This window comes from Mastomys coucha, unplaced genomic scaffold (genome assembly GCF_008632895.1).
Source record: "Mastomys coucha isolate ucsf_1 unplaced genomic scaffold, UCSF_Mcou_1 pScaffold15, whole genome shotgun sequence".
NCBI classification, from domain to species: Eukaryota; Metazoa; Chordata; class Mammalia; order Rodentia; family Muridae; genus Mastomys; species Mastomys coucha.
In genome coordinates, this window is record NW_022196897.1 from 107,380,852 (window position 1) to 107,401,713 (window position 20,862).

Consider the following 20,862-nt stretch of genomic DNA (forward strand, 5'->3'; position numbering starts at 1 on the left):
AAAAAAAAAAAAAAAAAAAAGACTGAGAATGTATATTATTCTCTCCTTTTTTCTTTACTTGACATTGGTCATTCATCCATGGTGACACCTACAGTAATATCCTTCATGCCATATTTTGTTTGAACATTTGTGGGTCATTTCAGCTGTTCCTAGATTTTAGAAAAATAAATTCAAAATTCCATGATTACAAATGAGAAAGATCTTATTGGCAGTGGTGCACACCTTTATCTCAGCACTCTGGAGGCAGATCTCTGTGAGTTCAAGATCAGCCTGGCCTACAGAGTGAGTTCCAGGACAGCAGGGCTACACAGACAAACCCTGTCTCAAGAAATAAAACAAAAAACAAACAAAAAATGAGAAAGCAATCTTTTCCTATTTCCTGGCTGTGTTTGTGTTAAGAGTCCCTATGGCTGGGATGAGACACCATTACCTAAGCAAGCTGGGAAGGAAAGCGTTTATTTGGTTTACACTTTCACATGTTAATCCACTGCTGAGAGGGCCATTAGAAGCAAGCCAGTAAGCAGCACCCTACCCTCCATGGCCACTCCTGCCTCCAGGCTCCTGCCCCGTTTGACTTCCTGTCCTGACTTCTTTTGATGAACAGTGCTGTGGAAGTGTATGCCAAATAAACCCTTTCCTCCCCAACTTTCTTTTTGGTCATGTTGCTTCATCGCAGCAATAGGAATCCTAAGACAGATGACTATAGCTTGTGCATTGCTGACACAGAATTAGCCAGCACACTGGCCATTTATGCTTCCTCTCTGGTGAAATATCCATGAATTGGTTCTAGTGTCCCATCTTCGCAGACCTAGCCTCTCCTCTTCCCCTGCTGTGTTCCTAGATGCTCATCTCTCTGGCTGTGATTCGCCCAGTTAGGAAAGAAGAGCTGGAGGGGTCAGAGATATCTGCCACACAAAACTACTCGGCTACTACTTACCCACATGATCGGCAAGTTCACACTGTTAGATCTTGTAGGATTATTTTTAGAAATGAGCTAAAACCGCCACTCTGCTCTCTCATTCCCACTGTCCTCTGCAGGTCAAGGCTGTCACAGCAGAGTGTGGTGACTGACTACACAAGAGTAGAGACAGCTATAGGACACCTGATCCTGGGGTAATCTTGCCTCCAGCCACTTGCTCTTTAAACTTCTAATGACCGTTCTATATCAGAGGACACCACACAGCAAGTTCCAGGCCAAACAAAACAACAGAAGGCACGAGAAGTTGCGGGGAGAACCTCCATCTGTAATTTGAGAATCTGTTCCCCACCCCATGACACTAAAAACAGATGATTTCAAACAACAGCTTAGAACAATACTCTTTGAATGTTATGTCATGGAGCAACACTGCACTGAGCTGGTGGAAGTTTAGAGGGCAAGCACAGGCATCCCATAACCCTGAACCCAGCAGGGGCCACAGGTATGCAGGCTCCCCTTCACCACCATGGTTTGATTCCCTTCCTTCTGTTCTCACACCTGCTCTGATCCCGCAGCTGACAGTACCTGGCCAGCTTGTCTAAAATCTTGTCCCTCATGTGACTGTGGCAGCAAGTGCCCTGCTCAATGATGTCAGCACTCAGAGGGGGCCACTTGCTCTGCTGAGGTGACACGGTTTCCTGGGTCTGGAATTCTTCCACCCACGAGCGGATGCTTGACCAGTCATGGCGAGCTGTGAGGTATCTCCAAAGGGCTTCTGGGGAATGTGCTTTGTATTCTACATGAAGAACAAAACACCTTTAAACCAGCAGTGAATTATGGTTACTGGCTACTTGTACTCATATCATGTGTGACTTACTCAAGCCCTCTACTTTTTAGTTTCATTTTGCTTTGTTCATTTTATAACCAGCACTAGAGACAGGAAGTCACATGTTCCTCACTACCAGGAGTGAGAATGAAGTGGCACAGGAGTTGTCAGCTCTCTTCTCTGCCACATAACAACTTAGGCTGTGCCCGGCAGTGAACATCAGTTCGATGCTACCGGACTCTTCACTGCTCAGCCCATCAGGTGTGTTCCAGAGCCCTGTGTGCTACTAATCCCCACTTTACGTAAGAAACTCAGAAACTGTGTGGAAAACCACACTGTCACTGCAGAGCCAGAAAGACAACTTTGAGTTTTGACAATATCCATTCCTTTAACCCCATGTTTGTTTGTTTTTTTTTCAGCACCATGCTATAAATCCACTACAAACACTTTATAAGCAAGAAGTCTTATTGCAATGACTGGATTTTAAACAAACTGAACCTCCCCCCCCCAAAGGATCCTAAAGGAGACCCCCAAATACTAAAACATCAATGCCTAGCCTAATTAATCCCATCTAATATGCTCATATTTCTGGCCTTTTTATACTTGCCTTCTGGTCTTATTCTGGGGAGAAGGATACATTCCTGTGTTTGAAGATCCCACCAGTGAGCCCAATTCAATGCAATTCTATGGTCCTGTTTATTAAACTCATCTTTTTTATCACATTTGAGGAATGTGTCCAAGACAGGTTTATGTTTGAAACAGTCCTGTTCCTTTATCCAATACCTAAAACAGTGACATTATATATATATTTTTTAATTTTGAAGGAAAAAGCCATTTCTTTTTATCTGCTAGAAGTGGAGTATAACTCTGATTACAAGCGCTGAAGTGACAGGGAATTTCGGATGCCCTTCTTTAACATGCAAACTTTACCTTCCAGTGAACTGGATGCTTAGTTCCATAATACTACAAATGGAGTGTTATCCATAAGCCAAGGGATGAAAGACTCCGGCTAGAGTTCCCGCTCAAGTCCTAGGAGGCATGCACCCAAGAAACATGAAAAGCCATCTTGATGCAAATGCAGAGGTAGTTTTATTCAGGGCCCTGGTTCGTTTCCCAATCCAACTCATGCAGGAGTCTAGGGAAAACCGACCATGAGGTCCAGGGGTTTTGACTTTTTATAGGAATAAAGGTCTGGGGAGACAAAGGAATTGGTGTGGCTATACATGATTGGCTATTCTGAATGTCGTTTGTGCAGATCAGAGTTGAGAATTCCTAAAAAAAAGTGAAATTCCTAGCAAGAGGGGAGAGTGCTATTCAAAGTTCATACTGACCCTTAGCTAACACTTAAGAAAACCAAATGGCCCAGGGTCCATCACTCAATGTCTGGCCAGGCGTGTCTCAGGCGCCTCAGCTGGGCACCTCCTTGCCTTATCTCTGAGATTTGCACTCCCCTGGTCAGCTTTTCCCTGGCCCAGCCTTCCTCTGGTCCCTGTGGTTTTTAACAATCTTCTCTAACCCTGGTCTCAAATTTAACTCTTTCAATCCCAGGCTTACATGGGCAAGTTCCTGTTGGATTTTTTTATTTTCTTTTTCAGGGACTAACGGGCCTACCTGGGGAAAATCTGCATCCGCGCATGTTCCTGGAAGTGTCCTGAATAAAGTGTTTCAACTTGATGAACAAAGTCTACAGTTCTTCTTTCTTCTTTAGAAAAACATTCCTTTTCTTTTAAAATTTCAACCTTGAATAAAAGCAATTATAGCAGTGACCACACAAAAATCAAGAACATTTGTAAAACAAAATGCATGAGATTAAGTGTCATTTAATAATTGTATTGTGGGTTAGAGAATGTGTTCGTCTCGCATGCCTCAGGCCTTGGGCTTTATCTACAGCACCACAGAGAAAGTCAGAGGAAGGAAGGACAAGGGAGAGGAGAAGACTCGAGGAGGGGAGGGATAAAGGGAGAAGGGAAGAGAGGGGAGGGGGGAGGGAGGAAATGAAGAGAAGGGAGAGGAAGAGAAGAGGAGAAGGAAAAAGGGGAGGGGGGAGTTGTATTCTGCACTACATTTGTTTTACTGGAGTCGCTTTCTCTCCCTCCACCATGCAGGTCCCAGGGATAGCACTAGGCTGTGAGGCTTGCCAGCTGGAGACTATCTGCTGAGCCACCTTTCTAACCTTGTAACCTGCACTTTACATTAATATATATTCACATAAGTCTTCCTTTATCCTAATGTCAAAGTGCCAAAGTAATCACAATCATTAAATAAGGATTGTGCCAGATGCAGATGGTGATGCAGATAATCCCAGCACTGGGCAGGCAGAGGCAGGAAGATCTCAAGGCGAGTTCAAGGAAGAGTTCAAGGCGAGCCTGGTCTACATAGTGAGTTCCAAAATAGCCAGGGCTCTGTTACACAGAGAAACCCGGTCTCGAAAACCCAAGCCAAACAAACAAATAAGGACTGTCAAGTTTATTTATGTTTTTCCTAGATTATAAAATTTTCATTTTAAAGTTAAAAAAAAATCACCAAAGTGTTCTAATAATAATGTAAACCATAGCCAGGCATGCTTGTAATTCCAGAAAGCTAACACCAGGATCAGGAGTTGGGCAGCCAGCTTGGACTACACACCAAGATTCCATCTCAAAATGTAAAATGGAACCTGTATGAGTGTCACCTTGACTTACCAAAAAGTCTCGAATATTTTTATCAGTTGTATGGAAGCATATCTTAAGCAACTCATCTTCCACATTGAAGCCCTAAAATAAATGGAAAATTAAAAGCCTTAAATTTGTAATGAACCTATTTGAACATAAATATGCTAGTCGCAGAAATGCTCTACTGCAGACAAGTATCCTGCTAGAACTGCACACCACTGCTGTTCTTGGGAATATTTATTTCCTACATCAGTTATATGTATTGATTGCTTGTCCCCGAAGCCCTTATTACTTTTCCAGAGCAAAGGCAACACACAGAACAATTTAAGGTAATACCAGGCAACCAGAGCCCAAGATGACAACAAACTGTTATGGTGGTTTACTTGAAAGTAAAAGTTGAGCTGGGCGGTGGTGGTGCACGCCTTTGATCCCAGCACTTGGGAGGCAGAGGCAGTACAGAGAAACCCTGTCTCGACAAAACCAAAAAACAAAAACAAAACAAAACAACAACAACAACAACAAAACAAAAAAGAAAGTAAAGATTGGGCTGGAGAGATGGCTCAGTGGTTAAGAGCACTGACTGTTCTTCCAAAGGTCCTGAGTTCAATTCCCAGCAGCCACATGGTGGCTCACAACCATCTGTAATGAGATTCTCTGCACTTTCAGAGTTACCCAGGGCAAGACTCCAGCCGCACAGACAAGGGCCAGCCCTTAGCTCAGCCCACGAGCCCTGCTTCTACACCTCCCTCCTCAAGTATGCAAAACCAGGGAGCATGGAGCCCTAGGCCACGGAAGCCTAATCAACTAGAAAGTTCAAATGGTGATGTAAGGGTTCCCCGAAGAATACAGAATGTCCTCCAGCAAAATTGAGGCCCTCTGTGAAGCCTTCTATGGAAAGCACTGTCTTGGGGGTGTGGTGATGCATGTGTGTAGTTTAAGCACTTGAGAAGCTGAGGCAGGAGAACAGTGCGTTCAAGGCCAGCCTGGCCTACATAATGAGACCATGTCTAAAATCAAACAAAAACAAGAGATGCCAGATGTGGTGGCTCATGCCTGTAATCCCAACACACTGAAGCTGAGGCAGGAGGATCATGAATGAATCTAAGGGCAACATGACCTATAGGGTGAGTTCTAGGTCATCTTGGCCTACAGAGAGCATCGGAGGCAGATTATCACCACTCACCATGTTCCTCAGGAGCCTGGAGGCCTCCTCCACGTTGTTCTTTTTTAAACTGTCAAATGCCAAATCTAGGCCTATTCTAACCAGTTCCTCCAATCGTTGAGCAGAATGACCAGTAACCCGAAAGAAAGTTTGTGCCTCTGGTATTCTGTTATTTAAAATGGCATCAGCAATAACTTCCTAGGAAAAAGAAGAAAAACATAAGTTTAAAGTTCCTTTTAGTTTTATTATGATGATTATCAATACAGAATGTACACACGCATTAGATACCCGCTAAGGGGCCTTTGATTGAAAATCAACTTCTACGAGCTGACTTCTATGAGCAGCTTAGGGCCTCACAACCGTGGGAGACACAGAGAAAGCATGGTTGCAGCCCTCAGGGATGCGGGCCGTAGCAAAAGCTACAGGAGACAGAGGGAATGCATCAAAATAAGGAAGAGGGCTACAACTGAAGTGGGGGCTTGAGGCACGGGACTTCTTAGAGATAACCTATCAGAAGACAGGGATTCCAAAAGGAGGGAATGCAGAGTGGAGAATACCAGGGCAAGCCTTCAGAGACTCCACACCACTCAATGTAACAGAAGCAAGTGCCGGTGGAAAAGCTGAGTCCATCACGAGCATGTGCATTCTATCCTGAAGCTCACATGGAATCACATTTCTTATCACCAGACACTTTAGGAAGCATAGAAGGGACTGAAAATAACTGAAGGTCAAGATACCGAGGTATGCGAGGTCATGCGGGGAGGGGGAAGGGGAGAGGTAGATGAGTGATTTTGAGAAAGAAGGACTGAGGACTGCTGACAGTGTTCTAGAAATTCTAAAGGGAGGAACACAGGAAGAGGCCTGTAAGACAGAAAACAGCTAAAAATCAGCAAGAAAAGTAAAGAAAAGAAAAGCTTCTCCGCCCTGCCCTACAGCTGCAGTCACGCCAAATCTGAGTTATCCTTTTTTTTTTTGGTTTTTCAAGACAGGGTTTTTCTGTGTAGTCCTGGCTGTCCTGGAACTCACTCCGTAGACCAGGCTGGCCTCGAACTCAGAAATCCGCCTGCCTCTGCCTCCCAAGTGCTGGGACTAAAGGCGTGCGCCACCACCGCCCAGCTCTGAGTTATCCTTTTAATCTGCTGTGCTCAGAGACTGCATGAAGGCACTGGCTTCGCCTCTACAACACCACAGTCCGTGTAGGGAGAAAGGACTCTCCTGGTCCCCAAATAATACAGATGGCAGTACATTTTAAACTAAATATGCTCTTTTCTGTGAAAAGAGAAGCAAACAGGTAGACACACAGAGGATTTAAATGGCAAACATGTTCATTAGATTTTATAATGACTAGGACTCAAATCAAGTGCATGTCCTGGTGATGACATCATAGTAGATCCCTGAGACCTGACTGCCAGAAGGAACTGTTTATCCAGAAGTCAAAAACATGCAGGAGGCCAAAGTGCCCTGGAGAGGATAGTGCAGAGGCAGGCCTCCACCTCAGCAGTGAGGAGGCTGAGGTAGGGCAGAGGCAGGCCTCCACCTCAGCAGTGGGGAGGCTGAGGTGGAAGGATCATGAGTCGTGCCCACCCTAGGATACAAAACGAGGTCAAGGAAAGCCTCAGGTAGAGAGACCTATCTCCAAAATACATTAAAAAGAAAACAAAGTTCCAGGCCCAGGCCACCAAGGCAGGACTTCTGGGAGAGGTTGGTCCTGTGGCAGATGGGGCATTACATCGGCAGGATCTAGGGGTATAGATCTGAAGCCATGCCCAAGAGCTCACATTAGTAAAACCTGAGACCCCAGCCAAAGACTCCACAGCAGTGTGTAGACTCTAAACCCCGTTTCTGAGGTACTTTCTTGGGCTCTCTGAATCCGACAGAGCTCTGATGGATACTCACTTACCTCCAAGCTGAGTTCCTCCCAAACCTGGCCATCCTTCACCGTGAGGACACCTTCAGTCACATCAGAGTCATCTATGGCATCTCCTGGCTTCCAAGGGAACTTTATCATAAAAATCCGAAGTTCATTGATGTAGCTGGTCAAAATGGCCACTCCTTTCTGTAAATGCTCATCTAGCTCTGTGAAAAATATCAGTGTGTCAATGTGCATGTGCATGCATGTATGTGTACATGTGTGTATGTGTTGCATGATTATGAATGTGTGTTTTCATGTGCATGAGCGTGTGTGTGTGTACGTGTGTAAACAGGCATGGAAAGAAAAGGGAAGGAGAACACACCATGACTTGTTGAAAGGAATTCTAGAAATTGTCAAATTTCAAAACAAGTATTTTCAAACAATAAACCTTCCCTTCCTACTACAAGTAGCTGTGTTTCGCACAGTCCGCTTCATTCTCCCTCTGCCACCTTTCTGCCAGTGCCCCTAGACCATCTCCCTCACTCAGTTTTCTTCACAGCAGTATGTCCTGCCAGCTCTTCTGACCAAAGGCATGCCCTGCCCTCACTGTTCTGACCAATAACATGCCCCGCCCTCACAGTTCTGACCAATGGCATGCCCAGCCTTCACAGTTCTGACCAATGAAATGCACAGCTCTCACTGTTCTGACCAATGACAAGCCCCGCCCTCACTGTTCTGACCAATGATAAGCCCCATCCTCACAGTTCTGACCAATGGCATGCCCCATCCTCACAGTTCTGACCAATGACATGCCCCACCCTCACTGTTCTGACCAATGGCATGCACAGCCCTCACTGTTGTTCTTACCATCGGTGTGAACAAAAAGCTCTCTTATTTGCTTGTTAAGGAAAGATAGTGTGAGGTGAAGCAGCTGCTCAGCAAAGTGCTTGCTTTGGGTTTCTGAGTCACTTTCTCTAATTGCTGAGCAAAGTAAATCCAGGGCTGGGGTCAGCTCTTCTACCTCTGAGAAAGAAGGAAGAAATTAACAAGGAAACACCAGACTGTCTCCCCGACACTGACACATCCAAAATGTTAGTTGCAGTATTCTGAATATAAACAGGCCTAATGTTGTATTTCAAAAGCTCATACGCTTTTATGAAGGCTTATTACTTGCAAATGACTACACTCACAAATAAACATCTACTGGTATTACTACCATTATTTTGCAGACTTGGTGCTTTATAAACTCATTTTTTTTTCTTTCCAACAACCCAATAAACGTTTACTTCCTTTCCATAGTAGATGAGAGCAGACTGAGGTTCACAGAAAGTCACTTACCCAAGCTAGTTTTGAAAGTATTTAAAATGGCACAGCCAAAATTTGAACCCAGGCCAACATGCATGCTAGACAGGAATGTAACATATTCTGAACCACCTCTGCACTTGAGGGCCTCACAGGGCAACTCCTGCCTCTGCACTTGAGGGCCTCACAGGGCAACTCCTGCCTCTGCACTTGAGGGCCCTCATGGGGCAATGCCTGCTGATCTCAGCATCTGCCCAGCTTTGCAGCTGCATGTGTTAAAGAATTATAGGAAACGTGGGTCTGGGACAGTAGGTGAGGCTTATTCTCACACAACTTCTTTCAGATTCACTTCTACCTTTGAATAAAAGCAGTGCAGGTAGAAGACACAGAGTCAGGAAAAGTGATCAAACAGTACAAGTGGACAGTGGCCACACAACTGCGGTATTCCTCTAGGAAAGCAGCTTGTTACACTCTACATGGGAAAACACTATTGCATAGTCCCTTTGAAGCAGTGCTCCTCAGCCTTCCCAACGCTGCAGCCCTTTAGTGCAGCTCCTCATGCTGTGGTGACCCCCCACCATAAAGTTATTTCGTTGATATTTCATAGCTGTCATTTTGCTACTGTTATGAATCGTAATGTAAATATCTTAATATGCGGATTATTTGATATGTGACCCCCAAAAGTGTCACAACCACTACTTTACAGAAAGCGTTTATTTGGCTACCTGGTTCCAGAATAAATGTTAGGCTATTTGTTAAGAAAAGCAAAAATCGGGGCTGGTGAGATGGCTCAGCAGGTAAGAGCATTGACTGCTCTTCCGAAGGTCCTGAATTCGGATCCCAGCAACCACATGGTGGCTCACAACCACCAGTAATGAGATCTGACGCCCTCTTCTGGTGCGTCTGAAGACAGCTACAATGAATTATTACGCCAGAGCGAGCGGGGCTGAAGGGAGCGGGGCTGAAGGGAGCGGGGCTGAAGCGAGCGGGCTGCCAGAGGTCCTGAGTTCAATTCCCAGCAGCCACACACATGATGGCTCATGGCCATGTGTACAGCTACAGTGTACTCATACACATAAAATGAATAAAATAAATCTTTTTAAAAAAAGCAAAAATCTTGAAGAATTGTTAAAGGAGCAAATTAAGTACATAAGTCAGTGAAATTTTTTCATAACAAACCCCAGTCTACAATCCTGTATAACTCAGAAAGACAGGCTATCAACACAGCTCTGTTTGAAGATGGCTAACTCCGGGAGTCTCATTCCTCTTCACACATCACACTCCTGACTCTGAAGATGATCGGAGCAGAGCCCAGGATGTAAGCAGTCACAACACCGTGGGGTGGTGCTGTTCTGGTAACAGGACTGAGCAAGGGTCCTGGTGGCAGGCGGGCTGTGGCACCAAGCTCCTCCAGCCCGACAATGAGAACATCTACAGACTTTGACAACCTTCCTCAAAGTAAATAAGCTCTGTAAATGAGTCCGACCAGCAACAAGCCATTAGAAGACACAGTGATGGGGCTAGAGAAAGGGCTCAGCACTTAAGAGCACTTGCTGCTCTTTCACAGGACTGGAGTTCAGTACCCAGGACACACATCAGGTGGCTTACAACCATTTTTAACTCTAGTGTCAGAGGATCCCTCTTTGGGTGTCCCCAGCTATCTGTACAAACGAGGGGACACACATACAAGCAGGTATACACACACACACACACACATTTTAAAACAATAATAATTTAAAAATGCCTAAAATGGTAAGTATGCGTGCGATATTTTACTTACGCCTTAGGTATAGATGGGATGAAAAGTGGTGCTGTTGATCAGAAGCAGGAGATTTTGAAGACGGAGTAAGAAGATTTTCCTTGCTCTTCAAGAAGAAATCTACTGTGTCCAGCTGACGGTTTTCTATTCCGGCCTACACAGGGAGAGGAGAGTTACCCCGTGTGGGCGGGGGCCGGGACGCAGACCCTTTAAACTTCAGAGGCTCAAATGGAGCTATCTGGCACCAATACCCACAGAAGCAACTCCTCACTACTGATGACCCCTATATGGTTCCAACTCTGAGCCGCGGCACCACCCATGCTCTGGGTGCTGCAGGGCCTCTCTGGGGAGGGGCTGCCAGCTGCTCCTGCCCGCTACAGGCTGGCAACTCTCTCAACAGTCTGTGCCCAAAGGGGGTGGCAATCCTTAGCCCAAACCCCACCTATCTCTTCAGCTAACTTACTGTTTACTGTAAAAATAATGAGAAGAGGAAGTTACTTGTATTTTCAGAAGGATAAAGATGTTTGAGTCAGATCGTCTGAAATAGAGTTGAGCATTCTTAGACCAACTGAACCTCTTACTCTGCTCTAATTATAAAATGGTATAATGAACAACTGTGGGACAGAATAGTACACAATGAGGTAGGAAGGACCTCCAGACCTGGATCAGCTGCTGAGCCTGTCAACACCAATCTGGTCTACCTGGAGTGGGTGTGTGGCCAGTACCCAAATGGTGCCCTCTACTTGCTTTACAGCCTTCTACCACAGGCTCTTAGGATCACAACAGCCTGTCATGGCAGCCCTCTGTGGCAGCCCTGTTTAATAATGGCAGAATTTTAACTCAAACACAGTCAGAAGACACACTTGTATATTTAAGAGAGGACGTAGATGTGGTAACATTCGATACCAGCACTGGGGAGGGTCAGGCAGTGGGGAGGGTCAGGTAGGAGGATTGTGAGTTCCAGGCCAGCTTGGGCTATGGAAGGAGACCCTGCCTCAACAAACAAAATCATGAAAGACAGGAGATAGAGGTCTGTGAATCATCTTTCCTACTCTTGATTCCCTCTTCATTTTCTCAGCTTATTTGTTCTCATTTGAATGACTTTGCCTCTCAGAGTTTAATGATCACCAGAAACCCTGCATGTACTAACTGTGATCAGTGGAGGGATATGGACTTCTGCATGTACATGCAACACAAATGTCATAAACTGAGTGAGGTGTTAAAAACAAAAACTTTAAAAGGTTGGAAAAGGGGCTACATGGCTCAGGAACTGAGACTGCAGAGTAGACTGCAAAGGACCCAGGTTCGGTTCCCAGAACCTGTATGGTGCCTCACCATTGCTGGAACAACAGCTCCAGGGATAGGATATCTCTGTTGGCCTCCAAGGACAACCGCACTCACATGTGTACGTGCACACACACACACACACACACACACACACACACACACACATCAGAAGTAAAGCCCATTATGTTGGTGTGCTTAAATACTGATATATTCATAAGTATTCTTTCATCAACATTTTATAGATTTGTAGGCAAGCATAGGTAATTTCAGTATACTTTCATAGCTGCACTGACCTTAAATTTGGAGATATATGTGAGAAAAGATTCTAAAATAAACTGAGCTATTAAATATACATTTATGTGTGTGTGTGTCACACACATTATTCATCTAACTACACAAATCATGCAAACGCGCGCATGTACACACACACACACACACACACACACACACATCATTTGCACTCAGCTCTCAGGAAGTAGAAGTAGCAAGAAGTCCAAGGTCAGTTGTGCTTGGATACACAGCAAGTCTGAGGCTAGCCTGGGGCACTCTTGTCTGAAAAAAACCAACAGCAAGCCTTTCTTGGAGGCTGCACCCAGATGCAGAGATGACCTGACTTCCACTCCAATTCCTTTCTTTATTAGTATACTGTGGTTACAGGCTCAGCCACTCTGTCTATTTCTTAATCTATTAAAAAGAGAGAAAGAGGGGGCTGGAGAAATGACTCAGCAGTTAAGAGCACTGACTGCTCTTCTGAAGGTCCTGAGTTCAAATCTCTGCAACCACATGGTGGCTCACCATCATCTAACACCCTCTTCTGGTGTGTCTAAAGACAGCTACAATGTACTTAGACATAATAATAAAGAAATCTTTAGGCCTAAGTGAGCGGGCCGACCGGAGCGGAACAGAATGACCAGAGCGAGCAGTGGTCCTGAATTCAAATTCCCAGCAACCACATGATGGCTCATAACCATCAGTACAGCTACAGTGTACTCATATACATTAAATAAATAAATAAATAAATAGAATAAAATTTACTCAGTCATGGGTAGTTCTGTGATTGTTTTAGGACTCAATTAGATGATACAAATGAAAGAGTGTGTGTGAACTATAAAATGCTATATAAACTCAGACTCTATGTTCTATCTGGATGGAAGGGGTCCAGAAATGAAAAGCGTCTCCACTCCGTTCTCTGCAGCCAGCTTCTCACCTGATTAGTGTATGGCTGTCTCCATTTCTATCATATCACCTTTCCTAAATAATATTTGTTGTGACTGCATATCTTTAGAGCCAATAAGAGTAATAAGAAAATAAACAGCCAGCCTTGGACAGATGAACAAACGGTGCAGATGATGAGTGCACAGACATTCTCTCTGTTCCTCAGTAGCACAGGGCACGCACCGGCAAGTGGAGTTGGGGGGACAGATTCCAGTTACCTCTAGAGCGTGGATGGGGATGGAGCACCGTCCCCAACCATTGAGATGACAAAGGGAGTCCACAGTGCTGGCGCTGCCATGGATCATTAGTCTGTTCAAAAACTCCTCTTGAGTTAAACCAAACAAAATCAGAGACAGACCATTGTCTATGGGAAAAGTAAAAGTTAGCATTAATAAGTTAGTAGACTTAGATCTTAGAATTATGACTTAGAAATTAATTTCTAATCACCTAATATTTCCACACTGTACCTAAAATACATATATTGAGCTGGATATGACCATGCATGTCTTTTATTCGAGCACTTGGGAGACAGAGGCAGGTGAATCTGCAATATCTAGGCCAGTTTGGTCTACAAAGTGAGTTCCAGGCCAGTCAGGGTTATATAGTGAAACTTTATCTCAAAAAAAAAAAAAAAAAAAAACTTTAATGTGTGTGTATGTGTGTGTGCTCACTGTGATAAAGCACCATGACCAAACTTGGAGAGAAAAGGGTTTATTTCACATTAAAATTTACCATCCTTCATTTCATGAAAGGAAGCTGGGGCAGAACCCGGAGGCAGGGACTGAAGCAGAGGCCATGGAGGAGTGCTGCTTCCTGGCTTGCTCCCCAGGACTTATTCAGCCTGCCCTGCCTTTCTTAATTTTATTTAGTGTATTTTATGTGTGTGATGTCTTGCACACCACGCGCATACCTGTTGGGATCCCCTGGCACTGGAATTATGGATGGTTATGAGGCACCAAAGGGGTGTTGAGAGTCAGTCTTGACCTTCTGCGAGAACTAGTGCTCTTAAATGTTGGGCTATTACTCCACTCCACTCCCAGTCTACTTTTTGTACAACCCAGCACCACCTTCCCAGGGGTGCTGCCATCCACAGTCATTGAGAAAATGCCTCCAACCAGGGCGCCTGTAAGCAAGAAGATCCAGGGCATCTTCTCAGTGGAGGTTCCTCTCCCAGATAACTCTAGCTGTGTCAAGCTGACAAGAAAAATCAACCAGGACATACCCTGAGTTGATATGGTATTAATAGACTGACTTTTTAATGTTTTTAGTCACATTTATTTATTATTGTGTGAGTGTGTGCATGTGTGTGGAGGTCAGGTGTCAGTTCCCTGCTTCCATCTTGTAGGTTCCCAAGATGGGACTCAAATTATCAGGTCTGGTTGCAAATGCCTCACCCAACAGGCTATCTTGCCTGCCCAAGAATTTTATATTAAGACACTGATCACGAGTCTCATTTTCATAAGAACAATGCCTTAGGGCTAGAGATTTACCTTAGTAATAGAACACTTGCTTAGCACGCATGAGGCCCTGGGCTAGAGTCCCAGGATTACAAAAAACTATAGTAAAAAAAAAAATACCAAAAAATGCACACTATGAAATGACACTACAGTTGGCATTTATACTTCATATTATCTTGCATGTTTAATACTGGAAAACTTTAATAATGTATAGAGATGATAGATTTCTGGTTTACTAAAATAAAACAAGTAAATAGCATGCCTCTGGATACACAAAGCATCAGACTTTATTAAGGCTGAGACTGCTCAGGGGAAGAGCACTCATCTGGCATGTGCAACACCCTAGGTTCAAGCCAAAATACCAAAAGGAAGGAAGGAAGAAAGGAAGGGAGGAAGGAAGGAAGGAAGGACAGATGGAGTCACCATTTTTTGATCATGGTGGTTTATACCTTGGGAGGCTGAAGCAGGAAGATCATGACCAGTTCCTGGTTGGCCAGGGCTATATAGAGAGACCCTGTCTGTCCAAAATGAAACAAACAAAAACCAAGGCAGGTTTAGTAGCACATTCCTGTAATCTCAGCACTAGAGAGACAGAGGCAGGAGGACTGCCACAGTTGGAGACCAGTCTGGTCTACATAGTAGGTTTCTGACTGGCTAGGGTTAAATAGTAAGATTCTGCCTTTAAAAAGCAAAATAAACAAGAACACAAAACTAAGCACTGAAGAAGAAATAAGCAGTTGAGTCCCACACAACATTCAAGCACTGGAGGAAGTTCCAGCACCTATGCTGAATGAATGCATTTCATCTATAAAGTGCTTCATGCCTGCAGCACAGGCCAGGAGAGGCCAGGAACAGTGGGAGGAAAGTCTAACCAGCAATCAACATACATCACCCTGGCAGAGAACCCCAAACCAGATACACACAGCCCAGCAGAGAACCCCAAACCAGATACACACAGCCCAGCAGAGAACCCCAAACCAGATATATAAAGCCCAGAAGAGAACCCCAAACCAGATATACACAAGCCAGCAGAAAACCCCAAACCAGATATAAGGTAGCCCAGCAGAGAACCCCAAACCAGATACACATAGCCCAGCAGAGAACCCCAAACCAGATACACACAGCCCAGCAGAGAACCCCAAACCAGATATTCAATAGCCTACTGAAGAGAAACCCAAACTAGAAACATGGCAGCCTACTGAAGAGAAACCTAAGTTTCTATGCAGAGATGCAGGTTCAGGGCCAGACCAGTAGCAGCTACAAATCCAGATTTTGTATAAATCTCTCCCACTTTTGTATTTTGTATTTATGGTGTTCTCTTTTTGAAAGCCTAAGCTAGGTGTGTGATAACAGGCCTGCAGTTCTAAGGAGACATGAATAGTAGGATCAGGTGGTTAAGACCAGCATCATGCTGGGCGGTGGTGGCACACGCCTTTAATCCCAGCACTTGGGAGGCAGAGGCAGGCGGATTTCTGAGTTCAAAGCCAGCCTGGTTTACAGAGTGAGTTCCAGGACAGCCAGGGCTACACAGAGAAACCCTGTCTCGAAAGACAAAAACAAAAACAAAAAAAAAAAAACAAAAAAAAGACCAGCATCATTCCCACAGCAAGGTTGAGGTAAGCTGTGCTATGTAAGACCTTGTTTAAAAACCAAATAAACAAAACCCTATTCAGTTCTGACCAAAATAAATATGCAGCATAGACATGGCCCATGATCTGCTGGCTTGTAACCTCTGCTTATGTAGACTAAGGTCAAATGAGTTTTTTTCAAGTTAAAAATTCAGCCTACATTACTCTTATTATCTTATCTGGCATCTTAATATTTTGCTGAAGAGAAATTATTTAAATTAGAGACAGGAGATGGCTGGAGAGATGGCTTAGTGTTTAAGGGCACTAGCAGCTCTTTCTGAGGAGCCAGGTTTGGTTCCCAACACCACAAGGCAGCTCACAAACTGTCTATAATTCTATATGCATGGGATCTGATGCCCTCTTCTGGCCTCTGCAGGCCCCAGACATGCATGCAAACAAAACACTCACACACGTAAAATAAAGACATACAAGACAGTGCTACAAAGAATAACACCAACTTTCCTCCCAGACTAAGTACCACTTTGCAGTAAGACCAGGCACATGCTGGCACCGAGGCAGCAGAAGTAAACTATGTTAAGAAGTCACACTTTGGGCTGGCAAGATGACTAGCCATCAGTGGGGGAAAAAGACCTCCAAGGCCGAAGAACCTAAAGTTTGATCCCTAGGATCCACATGGTGGCAGGAGAGAACCAACTCTCACAAGTTGTCCTTGACCTCTGCAAGAGTGCTTTGGCATTCTGCATTCGTGCACACATGCAGGTATGCACACACACACACTCGAGGATGCGTGAGAAACAAGTAAGTGTAATTTTAAAAACCAGTCACACCTCTTCAAAAAGTATTCCAATCAGATACAGCACGCTCACCTGTCAGAGCAAGGCACAGCTGCTGGTCTCCGCCGATGTCTACAGGAGTACACTTCTGGCTGAGAGAAAAACACTGCATGCTCTGGGTCTCCAAGTCCCAGAGGCCGATGGTGCAGCTGGTCGTTCCTACTGCCCAAGTAAACAGTGCAGTGAATCCTGTCACGGACAGACACGTGAGCTCTGCGGGCTGCTCTTGCTCCCTCAGCTGCACTGTCTTCCACGGCCTTCCTGGATCACTGCTCTTGATGTGCTCCTGGAGAAAAGCACACTGGCCACGTGGGACATCCCCTGGAAGGGAACGGAGGGTTGGTACAGTGGGGGCGTGGTTACCAGATTCCAGGGACTCCAAGCGCAAAGCACCCTGGAACCAGGGAGCATAGCAGGAAACCTCTGGTTCCGAGCTCCTCACGGATTCATTCAGTGATGACAGCTGGGCTCTCCAGGACCTGAAAGACAGGGCAGCACTTAGCACCCACTACGGTAAGGGTGACAAGTCACACACAAGCTGGGGTAAGGCAGGAGGGAGGGTCACTCAGCATTCAAGGTGACCTGCTCTACACAGCAAGCTGCAAGCAGCCTAGGACTACATAGTAAGACCTTGTCAACAAACAAACAAACAAACAGTAAAGGAGATCCTAAAAGGATCTCTGTTTATACCTATCCACTTGAAAGGACACCTTGGTCAGTTTCATGCTGTGGACAGAGTTAACCAGGTCATCCTCATCTGTTCCTGGAGGCCCTTCAATAGGAAGGTCTTCCAGTGTTCCTGCACACAGTAGGTGTCCTGGGTATTGCCTACATTGAAAAAGAATAACAGCCATATCAAAAAAAATTATGAACAACCCCAAATTTGTATCACAACTACTTCTGGGTTTGCGTATGCATGTGTGCTTTTTGTCCTTTTTTTTTTTTTTAAAGTTTGTTTTGAAAGTTTTTTTTGAGAGAGAGACCATGCAGTGGGTAGGTAGGGAAGTGGGGCAGATCTGGGAGCAGTTGAGAAGGGGAAGGTATATGATCAAAATATATTATATGAAAAATTTTAATAAAAATGAACATGGATACAGAGAAGAATGGCACAAATATTGTATTTTCAAGACGGCGGTCTCTCTAACATCTCTTGCAGAACAATGATAAAGTAAGCATCAAGAATTTGACTCTACGGACCGTAGAGATGGTCTAGTGGTTAAAAGCACACGCTACTCCCAAGAGAACTGGGTTCAATTCCCAGCAGCCACAGTGCAGCTTGTAACTGTCTATAACTCCAGTCTCTGCAAGCGCATGGTGCACAAGCATACATGCAGGCAAAACACCCTCATACACAAAATAATAAATAAAACGTTTCTTAACAACAACAGAAAGAATCTGACTCTACGGAGCAGTTTGTTTCGCAAAGTGAAAGCGCTTCGCAGTCTAGCAGTGTTCATTGTCCAGCACACTGCAGATGCCATGCTGAGCAACATAAACTCTAAGCCTTCCAACACCTTACAGAAATAAGTATAACCCACTTTACAGACGCAGACAACACTTCAGTGTAAAGCTCAACACTGAAGACAGTAAAGAGAAACACTGAACCAGGCTAATTTAACCACAAAGCTTGGGGTTTGAATTTTCTTTTTCCATTTATTTACTTATTGGGGTTAGGGAGGATTCAGGCATTCCCCAGAAGGCGTGTGGAAATCACATTTCTCCAGCTCAAAGCTAAGCTTTTAGTAACTCATTATACCACAACAAAGAAAGATTTAGGTCAGGATCATAAATGAGCAAAGCAAAGTATGTGTGTGAGTGAGGATGGCCAGTTGTGTAGAATGAGAGTTGTCATATTTGAAAAAGAGGGCCGTGGTACCAGAGTACAGCACATGAGAAGCAGGGTGGCGGGGGACCAGGCTGGAAAAGCTAGCAGGAGACAGATGCCTGAGAGCCCTGCAGGCTGTTAAGGAAGTTTAACTGTCATCTTTAGGAGAGACAGACAGCTAAAGAAGCCTTTAGGCAGAACTACAACAAAGACGAGAACCACTAGACATTACTCGGCTCTGTTTCATTTAAAATGTAGGAGGCAAGGTCATTCAAGAAAAGGGAAGAATAGAGAGAAACAAGCAGGTTTGAGGAAAAATAGGGTAACATTTTTGTAAGGCTGGGTATGGTGGTATACACTCACAATCTAGTCCTGGGAGGCAGATGCAGGCAGACCTTGAGTTTGAGGCTAGTCTGGACTATATAGCAAACCTTTGTCTCAAAAAATACCACAGAAGGGGGGTTGGCAAGGAGAAATTTGCAGATTTCTCACAAATGTAAAACTGCTTGGGTGTACGCTCTGAGAAGGCAGGACCAGCATTTCACTCAGGGTTGGTATTTTGGCCAGCCAAGTGTGTGCATGGAGCAAGAGCATACATACCTTTAGAGTGCCTGCAAGAAACTGAGTAAAACAATGGATCACAGAGCGCACGCCTGGGAGGTAGGAAGTGGGGACAGGCGGAGAGGGAAGCACAGAAGGTCAGAGCTGGAAATCCCAGTGAAGTCAGGGGGGCAGGTAACTGAGTAAGTTAGCTAGAAAGTTTGGGAAGTTGTGTTGCTCCATGTGGTGCAATGATCTGGAGGATGATTTCAGATGCCGACAGAGTCCACAGTGTGACTATGAGAATGGACAGCTAGGTTAAAAATGGAAGGAAAAGTCACAATGAAGCCAAAGAACGAGACCTAACTACTCAGGAGGCTGAGCTGGAAAGATCACTTGTGCCCAGTTCAGGGACCAGACTGAACCACACAGCAAGGTCCCATCCCAGAATAGAGAAAAAGCCTGAAAAAACAGTCAGGTGAGTTCTCAAAGAGCATTTACAAACTTTATTTAAAGGAAAAAAAGAAGAGAGAAACAGGAAATAATTTAAAAGTACACAGTTAAGTACTGAACTCTGGCTCAGGAGCAGAAGGACCAAAAAAGCTGGAAGAGAAGAAAGTCATGAAATAAGACTAGAACAGGCTGAGTGAAGACCGCTGCTCAAAGACTTCCAGCCAAGGCCAGGCAGGCGGCTGTTCTTGTAATCTTAGCATCAGGGGGCTGATATGAGTTTGAGAGCAGCCTGGAAGGCATAGTGAGACCTTGTATTAAACAAACAAACAAAGTAAATGAGATCACACCATCTCCCTCAGGGGAAATTCCATTACTGTCTACTTGTTTCCAGAACAAAGTCAAAACATAAATCCATAAGCAGCTGTTTAAAACAAGCTGGTGCTTGGAGCCTCTTATGGCTGGCTTGGTGACCATGCCTGAGGCTCTGGCCTTGATCCCTAGCTCCAAGAGAAAACAATATACCTGGCGGGTATATAAAAACAAATTTACCCTTTTTAATGAGCCAAACAATAAGCAATAAAACTCATCAAAAGCATTCACAACCACTCAGGGACTTCTCTTATTTATATCAAGGTGAAACTGAAAGACTAGATGGATTTGAATGACCATATATATTGTCAGCTCAAAAATGCTGAAAGGCCTATTTCTATATCACCGAATTACATGAGAAGATTACAAAACCAAGAGCAGCAAGCAAGCTAATGGAAAAGCCACACGGGCAAGCGGTCAGGCAGCCACAGGTGCAGTTCCTCAGAGGGAAACACCCATAGGAATCCCCAGGAGGAAAAGCTAGCTGTACATATCTTGTCAGACTCCTTTAAGAGGAACATGAGCCCCAGTGCAGCCAGGCTCCAAGCCACAAACCCAGCAAATCCAACAGCAGGTAAATTCCATTCTCTTCTACCCTTAAATGGGGCAAGAAGTAGGGGTGACATATAAAAAATGAGCCTTTTAAAACTGTACAATCTTGATTATTTGTGACATAACCTGCATATAACACATTAAGTCAAAACCAAACCTTTGATATACAAGGCAGCCGTAACCATTTATACACAATCTTACACAGTAAAAGACTTACTACAGGAGCCATAATGAGGTCTAACTGCATAGAAAAGAGGCTTAAAAAAAAAAAAGC

General features: G+C 44.6%; 1 protein-coding gene across 3 annotated transcripts in view; it reads right to left on the bottom strand.

Annotated features, from left to right (window-relative positions):
- The window catches only part of Spg11 (SPG11 vesicle trafficking associated, spatacsin), a 61,629-nt gene that overhangs the window by 33,023 nt on the left and 7,744 nt on the right, over positions 1-20,862 (bottom strand). For all 3 annotated transcript variants that reach the window (XM_031371686.1, XM_031371687.1, XM_031371688.1), the window contains 11 exons: positions 17,540-17,677; positions 16,883-17,328; positions 13,189-13,334; positions 10,490-10,622; positions 8,275-8,430; positions 7,456-7,631; positions 5,577-5,753; positions 4,424-4,495; positions 3,354-3,481; positions 2,350-2,525; positions 1,502-1,712 (listed from right to left, as the gene is read on the bottom strand). In XM_031371686.1, coding sequence (XP_031227546.1) covers positions 1,502-1,712; positions 2,350-2,525; positions 3,354-3,481; positions 4,424-4,495; positions 5,577-5,753; positions 7,456-7,631; positions 8,275-8,430; positions 10,490-10,622; positions 13,189-13,334; positions 16,883-17,328; positions 17,540-17,677 — 1,959 coding nt within the window. The remainder of the gene's footprint in view (positions 1-1,501; positions 1,713-2,349; positions 2,526-3,353; positions 3,482-4,423; positions 4,496-5,576; positions 5,754-7,455; positions 7,632-8,274; positions 8,431-10,489; positions 10,623-13,188; positions 13,335-16,882; positions 17,329-17,539; positions 17,678-20,862) is intronic.